We start from the raw sequence: 15,411 nt of genomic DNA, 5'->3' as shown, positions 1-15,411 counted from the left end.
CTGTCGAAGCCTGGGGCCTTCATGTTCTTCGACGATTTGATATAGGCCGTCAATTCGTCAGCTGAGATCTCCAACTCCTCCGAGAAGTCGTTGGGAATCAAATGGATGTTGTTAGCATGCTCGTTGACGGCTGCTTCGTGTCGACTGACGATGTTCTGCCCAAGATTGTGTGAGCTGACGAAGTGACGACCTATTTCAGCGACCTTCTCTGCAGGAGTTATCAAGCGATCCTTAGAGCCATTATTGTCTACTGGGATCAAAGGTGGAATGGGCCGAGGCTTGGATTTTAGAATTTTGGTCATTTTCCAGAACGGCTTAGCATAATCTGGGAGAGTGCGGATCTTATTCGAGAAGTCGTTATTTTTGAGGTCCACCATGCTGGCCTTGATAAGTTTTGTGATTCGATTGCAGCGTGCCTTAAGCTCAGGCAGTCCAGTACGCTGAAACTGCCTGCGAGTGACATTCCGCAATCGAATCAAATCTTTGGTGAGTGTATCGATGTTTAAGGAGTTGCTTACCTGCCGAGCCATCGGTACGTGTTGCTCTCGGGCCGCCGTGATCGCCTCCTCGATAGCGCACAGCTGGCGGTCGATACTTTCCGGCGTCTCCGGACGCACCTCGTAGTCGACGGTGTTATCGACGCACTGCTGGAAACGCTGCCAGTTCACTCGGTGGTAGTTCCGCCGTAACTGCTGGTGCCGATTGACCGAGGAGCCCAGTTCCGCCACCACCGGATAGTGATCCGAACTGAGCTCCTGGTATACAACCGGCTGCGAGACGTGGTCACTCAGGTTTGTTACGTAGAGGTCAAGCGTTGCGTGGGCACCGGACCGACTCAGCCGAGTGGGGGAATCCGGGCTCAGGATCGTGTAGTGGCCTTCCTCCATGTCGTTGCTCCAGATGGTGCCGTTTCGATTGCCGCGACTGTTGCCCCAGGCTTGATGTTTGGCATTCATGTCGCCGGCAATGATATACTGGCCTTGCCTCCGCGTCAGCTTGACGATGTCCCTCCAAAGGGCAGCCGATGATCCATCGCCGGCTTTGGCTTGCGTTGGACAGTACGCCGCGATGAGCGCGATTGTGCCGACCGAAGTGGTGATTTCGACACCGATGGCCTCGATGACACTGAGCTGGAAGCTTGGAAGCAGACGACAGTTGATGTTGTAGCGAAGAGCGATGGCCACACCACCTCCCCTGGTCGACCGGTCGAGTCGCACGATGCGGAAGTCCGGGATGTTGATGTTCACCTCCGGTTTTAGGTGCGTTTCGGTGATGAACGCCACGCCTATTTCCTTCTCCTCAAGGAAATCCTTCAGCTCGATTGTTTTGCTCTTTAGCGAGCAAGCGTTCCAGTTGACCAGGCCCACCCTAGCAGCCATTTTCAATGATGAACATGCCAAGTGTAAAGACCTGGTCGAATCGGGTTTTGCAGCCGCGCAGTCGAGTGGCGAGCTGCGCGAAGATCGGCATCAGTTGCTCCGGAGTGTGCAGCGGGGCAGATTCTTCCGGTGGGACGGCTTCGTTCTCCGACTGCCGACGGAACCCAGGAGGAGGAAGCGGGGGCCATTCGCTGGTGGATGGTGCCGACGATGCTGGAGCTTGGACCGATGCAGCTGCCGCTGCCAGTCGCTTGTGCGGCTGTAGCGGTGGGAGTATTGGAATCACACGACGGGGAGCCGGGATAGCTGGAAAGTTCACCTCGTTGATTACAGGAACACGGTTCTTCTTCGGAATGGCCCTGGTGGAAGCCTTCTTCCGGATTTCCAGGAACTCGGCTCGCTTTGGGCAGCCCTTTGTGGTGGCCCGATGTTTGTCGCCACAGTTGGCGCACTTGGGATCGGCCACCTCCATTTTGTCGCACTCGTCATTCGGATGGGGTTCGCCACACTTGTTGCAGCGCGGCTTCATGCGGCAGTTCCTGGTGCCGTGCCCGAAATTGAAGCAGTTGGTGCATTGCGTGACATCGCGGTGCACTGGCCGATATCGCTCCCAGTCAACGACGGTGTAATTTATAACGCCAACCAGCTTCAGGTCCTTCCAGGTAGTGGAGCCGTGCTCCAGATGGATCAGGTAAAGCTGGTCGCGATATTTCCTTGCCTTGTCGTGACGAGCGATCTTGTGGACGGCTACTGGCTTCAGTCCGCAACTTTCAAGCTCTGCTTGGAGCTCTTCCTCCTTCATGTCGTGAAGTCCTCGCAGCAAAGCCTTGAGCGGCTTCGTGCCGAGTGGTCATGAGTGTAGTACTCATACTTGTGGACCTCGAGGAACTCCACGACGGATTGATGATGGTCCCTGTTGGCCGGCATCACTTTCACGCCCTCGCTGCAGAGCCGAAAAGTACATTTCAGCCCCTTAGCGATCAGCTGGCGAACTTTTGGGCGTAAATCCGGCGGATCGCCCTTCACAAACACGGGCGGGCACTTCTCCTTCCGCTCCGGTTGCACCTGCAGCAGCTGCGATTGCTGCTTCTTCCTCTTTTTCGGTGGATTGCCGGCGTCATCAAGCGGCAACGGCGAGAACACGTTGCTCTGCAAAAGCTGCTTGGAGGGGTTACCCGCGCCTCCAAGAGCAGTGCGCTTAGGTACTTTTCCAGCGACCGAATCGGCCACCGAGTCTCCCATGACGGGTCCGGGAGAAAATAACGCCAACGCGACAAGCGAAAACGTAAACAGCGAAAGAACGAGATAAAACACTTCGGAAAAATGCGCGAGCAAAAAACACGTCCGTACGTGTTGCTGTCTCGAACTGGAAAAAATGATATTATTATGAAGCAATAATTCATGCTATATTCGATTTCAAGCTATTTAATATTATTCCGAGTTATGTGAAAGAAAGTATCTTGATCTAAAACATGCTTATGCGTTCTACTTATTAAATATTACGAAGTTGAAGCCTTAACTAAAAATGAAAAATGAAGTACCATGCAGAAAACCAAGAGAAGTTAATGTTTGGATTTATAAATGAGTAGATTAATTGCTTTGCTAAGATTTTGGTCGAGTGATATTTTCGCCCAGTAACTTGATCAGAAACTTAAAGATGTCGAAATCCGAGGTGGCTTCATTCAATTGTTCGTTTTTACGATCTTGGAATAGGCGATGATGTTGCTTCTTTTGGCCACAAAGTAGCTCAAAAAAAGAACCAAACAAAACACCGGTGGCCTTCTCAAAATAAAATCCAAGTAATTGACGACGCCGAAGAACTGGAAGCTCGTTGATAGTTTTCTTCAAGTCGGAATCGTCTAAGCGGAATTGGATGTACGACTGAGATTGTTCAAGAAACTCCGCAGTCAGCAGTTCGGGCTCATTTCGCAACAGCTTCGAAAGCATGTCTCTGCTGCATTCTTGTGATGATAACGTCCAGTGTTCCTTTAGGTCAGAGCTTCCCATACTTTTGGGTATGCGACCCACCTAGCAAAATTCTATATGTCTCGCGACCCACCTATGAAAAAATGCATTTTACCAAGTACCATTAAACATTATTTGAATCAGAATGTCATCTGTTTCGGCAAGTTCTACAAAAAATATTCACGTTACCTTCATGTACAAATGCAAAAAAATGACAAACATGATATTGTTTGTCAAAATGTTTTTATTTTACTTTATTAAGGGGACAGCTTTTAGGCATAAATGTTTTCTAAAATAGCGTGGTGATGAATATTTAAAATAAAATGCGGCTTGAACTTGAAATTATGTTGCTGAAAAAAATGATCAAAAGGTTCGGCATTCGAGCTGCAATTAATATTTGTTCTACGCGACCCACCAACAATCAGCTCGCGACCCCCCTGGGGGTCGGGACTCACAGTTTGGGAAACCATGCTTTAGGTTACCTGCTTTCACATTTCGATTTTTCTTTAGATTACTTGTAGATGGCATCTGCACATCAGGATCTTTAAACCGATTCTAGTATCTCTGCCCATTTCCAAAACGATCGTCGTCATCGAAGTTAAGGGCAGGATATTTTTCAAGGATTTGTTTAGCAACATCTTCCATAATAGTAGCACTGATTATTGAGTCAATAACCTTCAACTGATCTACCACCATGTTGCAAAAGGCCGTTCATATCAGTCTTCGATAATTGTATTGCACGTGGAACTATTTCAGTAACATTTTTGTCGCAAAAATCCTGGAGAGACGACAGCCGATTTATTAAGTAATCACTTATTTTCGACCAGTTGATCTTGAAGAACCGAAATTTCATCACAGTTGACGCATGCTTTTTTACACTTTTCTGCAAATTGGGTCCCTCAGGCACCTTTCTTTTGCAGCTAACGTCCGGGGAAGTGTTCTCCTGGTCACCAGTAGAATGAACGTCTGTCTGCTGCTTCAAGTTACTTTCTGGATCAGTTGGGTCACCCAGGGTGGCCTTCTAGCTGCTGCATGGCGCTCCTTTCGGGATAAGCGATACCAGCATTATGATCTGCCTGCACAGTATGATCATGTACAGAATGGTCCGCTTTTTGTATTTCCGTCGTTTAAACTATAGTGTTTTGGAAACTTTATTAACTGTTGATTGAAGTAAGTTATTTATTCTAACTTGTTTCGCTTCGTTTTCTATAATTTTGTTGTTTACTTGATCCTGAATTTCAAAGTTTTGGTTGATTAAATCCAAATTGTCCTGATCCAGGTTACCGGCTACGAATTTAACTACTACGCCGAGACTTTATAAAAAAAATTATTCACTAAATTAAACTGAATTCTACAACCTCACTCTAAAAACTAAAGTTGTCACTTGTTTATCGATTACTTTTATTAATTAAAACTGTTGATTCCGCAATCCTCCGGGTGGCGTGATTCCGATGCAACAAAAAGTTTGGCTATCTATTCTTGAGTGGCGTGGGGTCGACTTTTAAAGAGTAGGTGGTTAGTTAAAATGTTCTGTCTAGCACAAAACCGAGTACAAAATTTCCTACTTTATCTTAGTCAAAATCTATTTTTTCAATGCAAACGTTACTTCAACTTTTACGATTGATTACTTAATAAATCAGAAACAAGAATATTTTGGAGATAATTTCATTTACAATCGATTAGATTGAGCATTGATATGACGATAAGAGACTTTATTTGATTACTTGAGTAACATGACACTTTGGTCGAAGCAATAAACACCATAAACCGTTTAAGCTCATTCTTCTTATCTATACAAGAACAGCTCAATTCTATTTATTAGCATAACACTGAGCTTATCGTTTAATTTCACCAAATACGCTCACCCCAACCGTTGTTATTTTTCTCCCAGGCCGATAGCCGGTTATTCGCGCACCGTGTTCGAAGATACGCCAGTCATGCAACCCTATCTGCTCGGAGTAATTGTGAGCGATTTTGTGTCGGTATCGTCCGTGCAGTATCCCCGGCAGGGTGTCTTCGCACGATACAATGCCATCCGAAACGGGGAAGGTAACTTCATCCTCGAGGCCGGATATAAGATCCTTAAGGTGCTGGAGAGCCACCTGGAGACGGACTTTGCCCTGCCGAAGATTTACCAGGTGGCTGTGCCGGACTTTGCCGCCGGGGCGATGGAAAATTATGGACTGGTATGTTTGAAAATCTTTTTTTTTTTCATCTTGTACTTATCTCATTTTTGTCAATTTTCCAGGTAACATATAAGGAAGAGAAATTCTTCTACGATAGTCGATCATCTCCTCTAAGGCAGAAGCACGAGATTGTCACTGTGGTTGGGCATGAGTACGGACACCAGTTTTTCGGAAATATGGTCTCTCCGGCTTGGTGGAGCTACCTCTGGATGAAGGAGGGATTTGCGCGTTACTTCGAATACTTTGCATCGGACTTGGCCTTTCCGGAGTTTCGCATTCGCGAAACGTATTCCGTTCAAAAAATGCAAAACGCATTTGATTTGGATTCGCTGGGATCGTCGCGACCCATGACGTTCTACGTCAATACGCAATCGGAGATCGCAAACGTGTTCGACAACATTGCTTACGATAAAGGTTTACATGAAAGCTACCGTGATAAGGACGTTATTTCTAATTTTCCTTTTCTCAACAGGGGGCTCTATCATGCGAATGTTCCAACACGCGTTTGGGGCGGAAACTTTCCGTCGGGCGTTGATCAACTACTTACACACCAATGCCTTCCAGGCTGCTCACCCGGAAGACTTCGCTGAGGCCATCCAGCTGGCTCTGGACAATGCCACAGATGTAGTCCTCCCACCATCCATAACGGCGCTGGATATTCTCAAGTCGTGGACCGAACAAAGTGGATATCCCGTTCTGACCGTTTCCAGGGGTACGGATCTACGGGTGTCTCTGATCCAGGAACGCTACATGCTCAAAATCATGGACACAAAAGAGTCGTCCTGGATAATCCCGTACAACTTTGCAACTGCCAAAAACCCTGATTTTAACGTGACCTCCGACACAAGATGGCTGCTCACCAACAGTACAATCCTGGCAGCTGAAGGGTGGTCTGCAACAGATTGGATAATCTTCAACAAGCAACAAACTGGCTATTATCGTGTGAATTATGATGAGCGACTGTGGAATCTGATCATCGAGCAGCTGGTGAGGAGTCCGGAAACCATAAACAACATTAACAGGGCACAGCTGGTGGACGATGTTCTCAACTTTGCTCGTTCTGGGCGATTGGGCTACGACACTGCTCTCCGATTGATTGCATATCTCTCGCGGGAAACTGATTATGTCCCTTGGTATGCTGCCAACGCCAATCTTCTGCTATTGACCAGGTTGTTCTCGGGATCTCCGAAGATAGAATATCTCAAACAATATTTATTGAGTGCAATCAACCCAGTTTTCTCGCAACTAGGCCTGGCAACGCAAACCAGCGATGATCTTTTCGCCAGACAGACCAGAGAAATCGTTTCAAAATGGGCCTGTGCAATGGGATCCCAGAATTGCTTGCGCAGGGCATCGGAACTCTTGTTGGAGTCAGTTGGCCCCAGCAATTTGCAAGTTGATCCAGACCTAAGGAACACGATCTACTGTGCGGGGTTGGTGAACGCCAGCGAAGAAGTATTCCTGGCAGTTTGGAACAGAATGCAGACGTCTACAGATCAGGCTTTTCGGACGGACCTGATCTACGCTCTTGGGTGCACGGAGAACATCGAACTCATGGAGATGTTTTTGAATACGTCAATTGCCGACGAATCGAGTGGCGTGAACTACTTCGGACAGGAGCGAGAACGAGTTTTCGGTTCAGTTTATCGGAACAGTATTAAGGGCACGAACATTGCACTCCAATTTTTCAAGAGTAACATAATGAAGATTAATGAGCTGTGAGTTTTCGCAAAAAAAAAACATAGTCTACGAGTGGATCTAATCAATATTCAAACTTTATTCGCAGATACAACAAAGGCAACTTCGGTGGTCGGGCTATAGGATCTGCAGTTACCGGTTTGTCTAAGTACATCGTCGACGTGGAGTTGAATACACTGTTCCAAGATTTGATCGAAACACTATCCGAAGCCAATCTACTACGCGATACCGACATTCTTCGAGCGTTGGAGCAATCCAGCGAGAACCTGCAGTGGATTAGCACCAGGGGCAAGGACATCGAAGATTGGTTGGAAATACGTTATCCAACATCAACCGAAGCTCCTTCTACGACGACGACGACAACTGCAACAACAACTACGGAAGAATCTTCTACTACGACCACGAGTGCTTCCACGTTCAGTACGATCAATGCAACCAGTAGTGCAGTGACAACAGCAGTAACAACCGATGAAACGGTTACTTCTTCCCCTACAACGACTGCTACGGAGGAATCCACTACAACGACACTCATGCTCAGCACGGTCTTTGTGGAGAGCACTACAGCTGAGCCATTTATACAAACAACACCTGATCCAAATGCTGGGGGAGTAGCTCACAGTTTAAAAGTCACGATATCTTTGCTAATGGCTTCTGTAGTGTTTAGTTTTATGTGAAAGTTGTGTCGTGATGGAATGTTAATGAAAAATGATGAATGTAAAGTTGACTTATATTCGAATTACTTAATAAAGTATTGATGGTTCTGAGAGAAATTTTGGGTCACATACAGGTTATTATTTTTCAATTTTAATTTTCTCACACTAAACAAAGCTTCCAGGGTCATAAGATGAGTTATATCTAATTCAGTACCACCACTTGATTATAGTTATACAGATAGTAATAGTAAGGCCATCTTTTGTCTTTCGTATATGACTCGACTATGACTCGTGGAATACAAATACTAACTCTTATCACTAGTGAAGACATTCCATTTAGAAGCTCCAAATCATTTTCTTGTCATAATTGTAAGTTCGAGTTCCGTTGAGTTCTTCTTCTTCTTCTTCTTATTGGCATTACATCCCCACAATGGGACAGAGCCGCCTCGCAGCTTAATGTTCATTAAGCACTTCCACAGTTATTAACTGCGAGGTTTCTAAGCCAAGTTACCATTTTTGCATTCGTATATAATGAGGCTAACACGATGATACTTTTATGCCTAGGGAAGTCGAGACAATTTCCAATTCGAAAATTGTCTAGACCGGCACCGGGAATCGAGCCCAGCCACCCTCAGCATGGTCTTGCTTTGTAGCTGTGCGTCTTACCGTCTTACGCGTCTTCCATAGATTTACAAAGCCAAAATCGTTATTTATTTTCATTTTTGTTTACTCTTTAGTAACATGGCTACCAATGCACAGTGGTTCGTTCTAGAACAAAGGATGGCCAAAACTTCAAAATGTCCCTAAAAGTAGGTTTTATGTTTGTATCATGGTATTTTGAGGCTTTTTGTCATAACGGGCTTGGTAGTCATATGGCTACTGCTTCTGCCTCATACGCAGGAGGTCGTGGGTTCATTCCCAGGTCCGTTCCATTCTCCTACTTTGTATATTTCTCTATATTTCTCATGTTCTAGCAATCGCTAGAACTGGAAATGGACTTCCATACCGTTTCCATTATTATTCCTATACCTTCAACTTGAGTATTCTAGCGGTAATCTGCTAGAATTAGAAATGAACTTATAGATACAGCTTGTTTCCTACATCCAATTAGAAATTCCATCAGTTGCCTTCTCCTATCTATCACATTGGCAGCTCGTTAACCAAGACGGACCTCTGCCTCTCGAACCTGACCCAAAAATTCCAACAAACTCCGCATGAACTCGTGGCAAGTGCAGAGGTATATTCGGCTTGCAGTGGGCTAGTGATTGCATCATCATTTCCTCCCCCTTCCCCTACATTGACTTGCATTCTGACGTGGCAGGCGCCAGTATGACCTTACAAATGAGATCACCAGTACTTGCACATTGAAGATGTGTGCTAGTCCCAAGCAAACATCTGTTGGTTCCCTGTGCAAGAACAGCTGATCTGGTCATAATGGAGTAGCAACTACGAGCAGTCAATCAAGCTCAAGCTCAAGCTCAAGCTGGTATTTTGAGGCTTTTTGTCACATACAGCCTTGGGTGTTGGAAGCATTGCTTTGGCAATACACAACCGTTTTTCGGCATCTATGTGAATAGTAAATACTTTCATTTTACTGCTAAATTCGGTTTTTGAAAACAGATCATTTCGCAGCAAAGACGACCTCACATGCCATAGAACTAGTTAGTACTATTCCATTTAATTCCACAATTTGATTGTTATTTTACAGATACGTATTTTGACTCCAACAGTAACGCCATCTTCAGTGTTTCGTACTTGACTCAAGTGGTGGAATTAAATGGGGTAGTACTAACTCGTCCTATGACAAGTGAAGATATTCCATAAAAAGCTCTAAATAATTTTATTATCAAAATAATTGCTCGTTAAATACAGGCTGTCCATGGGCTACGACAAGACGATCTATTTGCTTGCTAAATATATTTTAAAATGTCAGTGGAAAGTGCTGCGGAACGTTGTTTCTTGAATAAAGTTACTGTTGTCGTAGTAAACTTCATACAAATTTCAAACGGCTTGTGGTCTGTTCAATAACCATCAACTCTCAAAAATTTGAATGACTATTGAAATAGCAAATGTTATCGTTTAAGCAAAGTCGAATATAGTAGTAGGGACACGGCAGGTATTTCCGTCCATCGTCGTAGGGGCTAAAACCAACGAAAGCAACGTACATTTGCTAGAACTCCACTATAGCAGAACGTTTCTCCTGAGCTTACGATTTGGTACGTCTGAGTTTTACAAAAAAGCGTCTCTTTTATTGGTTATGCTTGTTCAAATATTTGTTTCGGTCCAGCTTTTCAATTCAAATATCAGTACCAACATAGTCTATTACTGGCAAGAATAGTGTAAAGTTTAGCTCGAGCTCAAACATGAGAACTTGAAACTTTTTATAGGTAGAATCATTTTGATTGCAAAGTGATGAACCATGTTTATATTCAATACTATGAGTTTTCATATGCTCTAGAAAAGTTTTCAGCATGATTACATATTTCGGAATAATAGACAAAAACAAAATTCCAACAATAAAATTCATGTGGAAAAAAGTTAAAATTGATTGAATCTCGGATGCCATGAGCAGATTTTGGAAGTAAGTAAGACGCAATCTAATAATTGGAAAAAGGCATTTCTAAGGTTCGTGAGAAAAAAAATACGCATTTATAATCCATCCATTGCTATCACCACAACTACTACTTGCTTTCATCAGATCTAATCTGCCTAAAATACTCCTCGGAGTTCCAATCGCGTCAGAAGTTGCATCCCAAGCGCTTCTCGTGATCTCCAGTTCATCAGACGCACCGAAACCGACCGGTTATGTGATATTAGCATGTGTCAAAATCTGGGTACGTCAACAAAATGGATCCTAATCAGACGGACCCGAAATCTGGGTAACTAGCGTGAGTATTTAGAATGTCTGGCGGCTGTACACATTCTTCATCAGCAAACTGTACTGATCAAGTGAAGTTGTGTAAGCTATTTGCCAGTCGGTCGTCAAGCTCAGACCCGACCGCATTGCGCAGAAAAGAGCACGAAACTCAGGTTCAGTTCGATCAAAGTTAATTGCCTATTTCCGGGGATTAAACCACCCGACTTGGACGTTAATTTACAATGTTATGAAAACTCATATCGGGACTGATTTGCGATTTGGGCGTAACTTATTTTGGAAACAAACATTGGAAGGCAAATTACTGCTAAAGCAAGCATTTTCTGAGAAAACCACCATATTTTTACGATAGAATAGGCTTTCCTTTATCAGATAAGGGAATTAGTTTTGGAGTAAAATGCTTGCGTTCTACGGAATCGATAAAACAATGTTTGTTTACAAAATAAATTACGCCCAAATCGCAAATCAGTCCCGATATGTGAATATGTACGGTATGTGGAAGATATTGATTGCACTGTGGGCTGCAGGGACTATATGTCCAAGGGCTTGACGATCCCTCCCCAGGCCATGGCGCCTGCCTAGGATGTGATGGGGTTTGACAGTGGGCCCTGTTAAACCTCTATAAAAAGCTGCATGTACCGCAAGCAGGCTCCGCCAAAGCGACCGTGTGCCGCTCAAAGCGCACAAGCCCAAGTCCTGGTGTTAGGTGGGAAGCTAAACAGCCCTGGCACGACGGCCCTCCGACGAGACAGGAGGTTTGCGCAGGCCCAATAAGCCGCCTGGAAAACCAATAATTACGAACAATATAAGAGATAATGCGACTCGATATAATCGGCAAAGACCTAGGCGACGAATAAAGGATCACGATTGGAAGCTTGGAACATGGAACTGCAAGTTGCTAGGCTTCGCCGGTTGCGACAGGATAATCTACGCTGAATTACATCCCCGCAACTTCGATGTCGTAGCGCTGCAGGAAATCTGTTGGACAGAAAGTGTGGAAAACCGGGCATCGAGCGGCTACCTTCTACCAAAACTGTGGCACCACCAACGAGCTGGGAACCGGCTTCATAGTGCTGGGAAAGATGCGCCAACGCGTGATTGGGTGGCAGCCAATCAACGCAAGGATGTGCAAGCTGAGGATAAAAGGCCATTTCTTCAACTATAGCATCATCAACGTGCACTGCTCACACGAAGGGAGATCCGACGACGAGAAAGAAGCGTTCTATGCGCAGCTGGAGCAGACATACGATGGATGCCCACTGTGAGACGTCAAAATCGTTATCGGTGACATGAACGCTCAGGTAGGAAGGAAGGAAATGTATAGACCGGTCATCGGACCGGATAGTCTGCATACCGTATCGAACGACAACGGCCAACGATGCATAAACTTTGCAGCCTCCCGCGGAATGGTAGTCCGAAGCACCATCTTTCCTCGCAAAAATATCCACAAGGCCACATGGAGATCACCTAACCAAGAAATGGAAAACCAAATCGACCACGCTGTAAGCGATGGTAAATTCTTCTCCGACATCACGAACGTCCACACTTACCGCAGTGCGAATACTGAATCCGACCACTACCTCGTTGCAGTATGCTTGTGTACAACACGCGTCGAAGTCGGACGCCGCGGCTTAACATTGGGCGGCTACAAGACTGTAGACTAGCCCAAGACCACGCGCAGCAGCTGGAAGTGGCACTCCCAACGGAAAAGCAGCTAGGCGCAGCATCTCTTGAAGATGGCTGGAGAGATATTCGATCCGCCATTGGTAACACCGCAACCGCTGCACTTGACACGGTGCCCCCGGATCAGAGAAACGACTGGTATGACGGCGAATGTGAGCAGTTAGTAGAAGAGAAGAATGTTCGCACGAGGGCGAACGAGGCACGATATAAACGGGCGCGGAACAGAAAAAACTCGATTTTCCGAAGGAAAAAGCGCCAGCAGGAAGATCGAGACCGTGAAGAGACGGAGGAACTGTACCGCGCTAATAACACACGAAAGTTCTATGAGAAGTTAAACCGTCCGCGTAAGGGCCACGTGCCACAGCCTGATATGTGTAAGGACATAAACGGGAACCTTCTTACGAACGAGCGTGAGGTGATCCAAAGGTGGCGGCAGTACTACGAAGAACACCTGAATGGCGATGTGGCAGACGAAGATGGCGGTATGGTGATGGACCTGGGAGGCGCAGGACATAATGTTACCGGCTCCGGATCTCCAGGAAATCCAGAGGGAGATTGGCCGGCTGAAGAACAACAAAGCTCCTGGGGTTGACCAACTACCAGGAGAGCTATTTAAACACGGTGGTGAGGCACTGGCTAGAGCGCTGCCCTGGGTCATTACCAAGATTTGGGAGGAGGAAGTTTTGCCGCAGGAGTGGATGGAAGGTGTCGTGTGTCCCATCTACAAAAAGGGCGATAAGCTGGAATGTAGCAACTACCGCGCAATCACATTCCTGAACGCCGCCTGCAAGGTACTCTCCCAAGTTTTATGCTGTCGACTAGCATCAATTGCAAGGGAGTTCGTGGGACAGTACCAGGCGGGTTTTATGGGCGAACGCTCCACCACGGACCAGGTGTTCGCCATTCACCAAGTACTGCAGAAATGCCGCGAATACAACGTGCCCACACATCATCTATTCATCGACTTCAAAGCCGCATATGCTACAATCAATCGGGACCAGCTATGGCAGCTAATGCATGAACACGGATTTCCGGATAAACTGACACGGTTGATCAAAGCGACAATGGATCGGGTAGTTCGTAGTTCGAGTTTCAAGACGAAGTACATGATAGGAAGACGTTCAAGAGAAGACAATGTGAGCCACCCACTACGAGTTTCCATCGGTGGTGACGGAATCGAGGTGGTAGAAGAATTTGTGTACACTGGTGACTGCCGAAAATGATACCAGCAGAGAAATTCCGAGACGCATAGTGGCTGGAAATCGTACGTATTTTGGACTCCGCAAGACGCTCCGATCGAATAGAGTTCGCCGCCGTACCAAACTGACAATCTACAAAACGCTCATTAGACCGGTAGTCCTCTACGGACACGAGACCTGGACGATGCTCGTGGAGGACCAACGTGCACTTGGAATTTTCGAAAGGAAAGTGCTGCGTACCATCTATGGTGGGGTGCAGATGGCGGACGATATGTGGAGGAGGCGAATGAACCACGAGTTGCATGAGCTATTGGGAGAACCATCCATCGATCACACCGCGAAAATCGGACGACTGCGGTGGACCGGGCACGTAGCCATGTCGGACAGTAAGCCGGTGAAAATGGTTCTCGACAACGATCCGACGGGCAAAAGAAGGCGAGGTGCGCTGCGGGCATCGATCAGGTGGAAGATGACTTGCGGACCCTCCGTACACACTTAAAATAAATCGCTGGTTTCTGTAAATTTTCACCGAAATCTTAACAGCAGAACTGTTCGGTGAATAATTTTACAGATTTACGGTGGTTTTGACAGTTGAACAAAGGAAAAATCGCCGAAAATTTTGTGATATAATTACCGAACAAATCTGCTGTTGAGATTTCGGTGAATTGAAGCAAAATTCACCGCAATCTGTAAAATGATTTAAATGTGTAGACTGCGTGGTTGGCGACGTGTAGCCATGGACCGAGCCGAATGGAGAAGACTCTTATATACCGCACAGGCCACTTCGGCCTTAGTCTGAATAAATGTATAAATGAGTAAGAATACTCTGACAATGTGGATGATGTTTGGTTGCCATTTCTACTGCATTACTCAATTCTGAACAGCCAGCTTTCAATGCGACCTGTGCAGAATGTTTGCTTTTGGCGCCTTAAATTAAATACAATTATTTGACTCGATGGCGGTTCAGGTATTCATTTGAGAATTTCATTGGGTTCTAAGCGATGATGAAATTATTAACCTTAAACCAACTTCTCGAATGTTTTACCAACCTATTCAGCTGTTGAAATTTTAGTAAAGGCACCGAAAACTTTTATAAATTGAATAATATGGTCAATATCATTTGAAAAATCGTCACGCCTAAAAGATATGAGTAAGCTAATGACCATTGTTTCCTAACGAAGAAGAACAGAATATATTCCAAGTCGTTAGATTGTAAAATCGATCCAATAAATAGCATTGACGTATAAATTATTTCCCTCAATGAACGTATTCAGAGTACCAGATAAGGTAATTCCTAAATAAATCATCGCTCGAAAATAACAGCCATATCGTCTAATTTCTTGCTCCATATCAATCAAAATAGAGCTTATCAAACGGTCAAACTTATGTGCTATTTGCAGCAGTTGAAACCCGATAAAGACAGGCAATTTTGAAACAGTTTCACGATGGAGACAGTAATCTTCAAAAAGGCAAATGAGTCATGAGATTTTGATTGATCGGCTGACTTGGTGATAAAAATTGTTTAAACAATAAATAAAACGATAAAAACAACATTTGGAATGTTCGTTTTGCTGCGCGAAAGTGCAATCTACTGGATAATCCTGATCGCATCTGTTGCTCAAGTAGTTGAGTTCTTTGTACTTTACAGAAAAATGTACCACTTACTGGGAAAGTGGCGACTTTCTGTGTTGACACGAGCCGTCTCAAGAACTCATCAGAGCTTCCATGGTCAGATAAGATAACGCAATTTAATAATTGCTGTGCCGAGAAGAA

At 45.2% G+C, this 15,411-nt stretch overlaps 1 protein-coding gene across 1 annotated transcript in view; it reads left to right on the top strand.

Annotated features, from left to right (window-relative positions):
- LOC134222493 (aminopeptidase N-like) overlaps positions 1–7,998 on the top strand; it is a 33,770-nt gene extending 25,772 nt beyond the window's left edge. The window contains exons 3-6 of the mRNA XM_062701644.1: positions 5,236–5,530; positions 5,593–5,944; positions 6,003–7,248; positions 7,317–7,998. Of these exons, the coding sequence (XP_062557628.1) occupies positions 5,236–5,530; positions 5,593–5,944; positions 6,003–7,248; positions 7,317–7,902 (2,479 nt within the window). The 3' untranslated portion in view covers positions 7,903–7,998. The remainder of the gene's footprint in view (positions 1–5,235; positions 5,531–5,592; positions 5,945–6,002; positions 7,249–7,316) is intronic.
- Positions 7,999–15,411: the final 7,413 nt, after the last annotated feature.

The sequence above is a fragment of the Armigeres subalbatus genome, chromosome 1 (genome assembly GCF_024139115.2).
Source record: "Armigeres subalbatus isolate Guangzhou_Male chromosome 1, GZ_Asu_2, whole genome shotgun sequence".
In the NCBI taxonomy this organism is placed as follows: domain Eukaryota; kingdom Metazoa; phylum Arthropoda; class Insecta; order Diptera; family Culicidae; genus Armigeres; species Armigeres subalbatus.
This window is presented reverse-complemented; position numbering and strand designations above follow the sequence as displayed.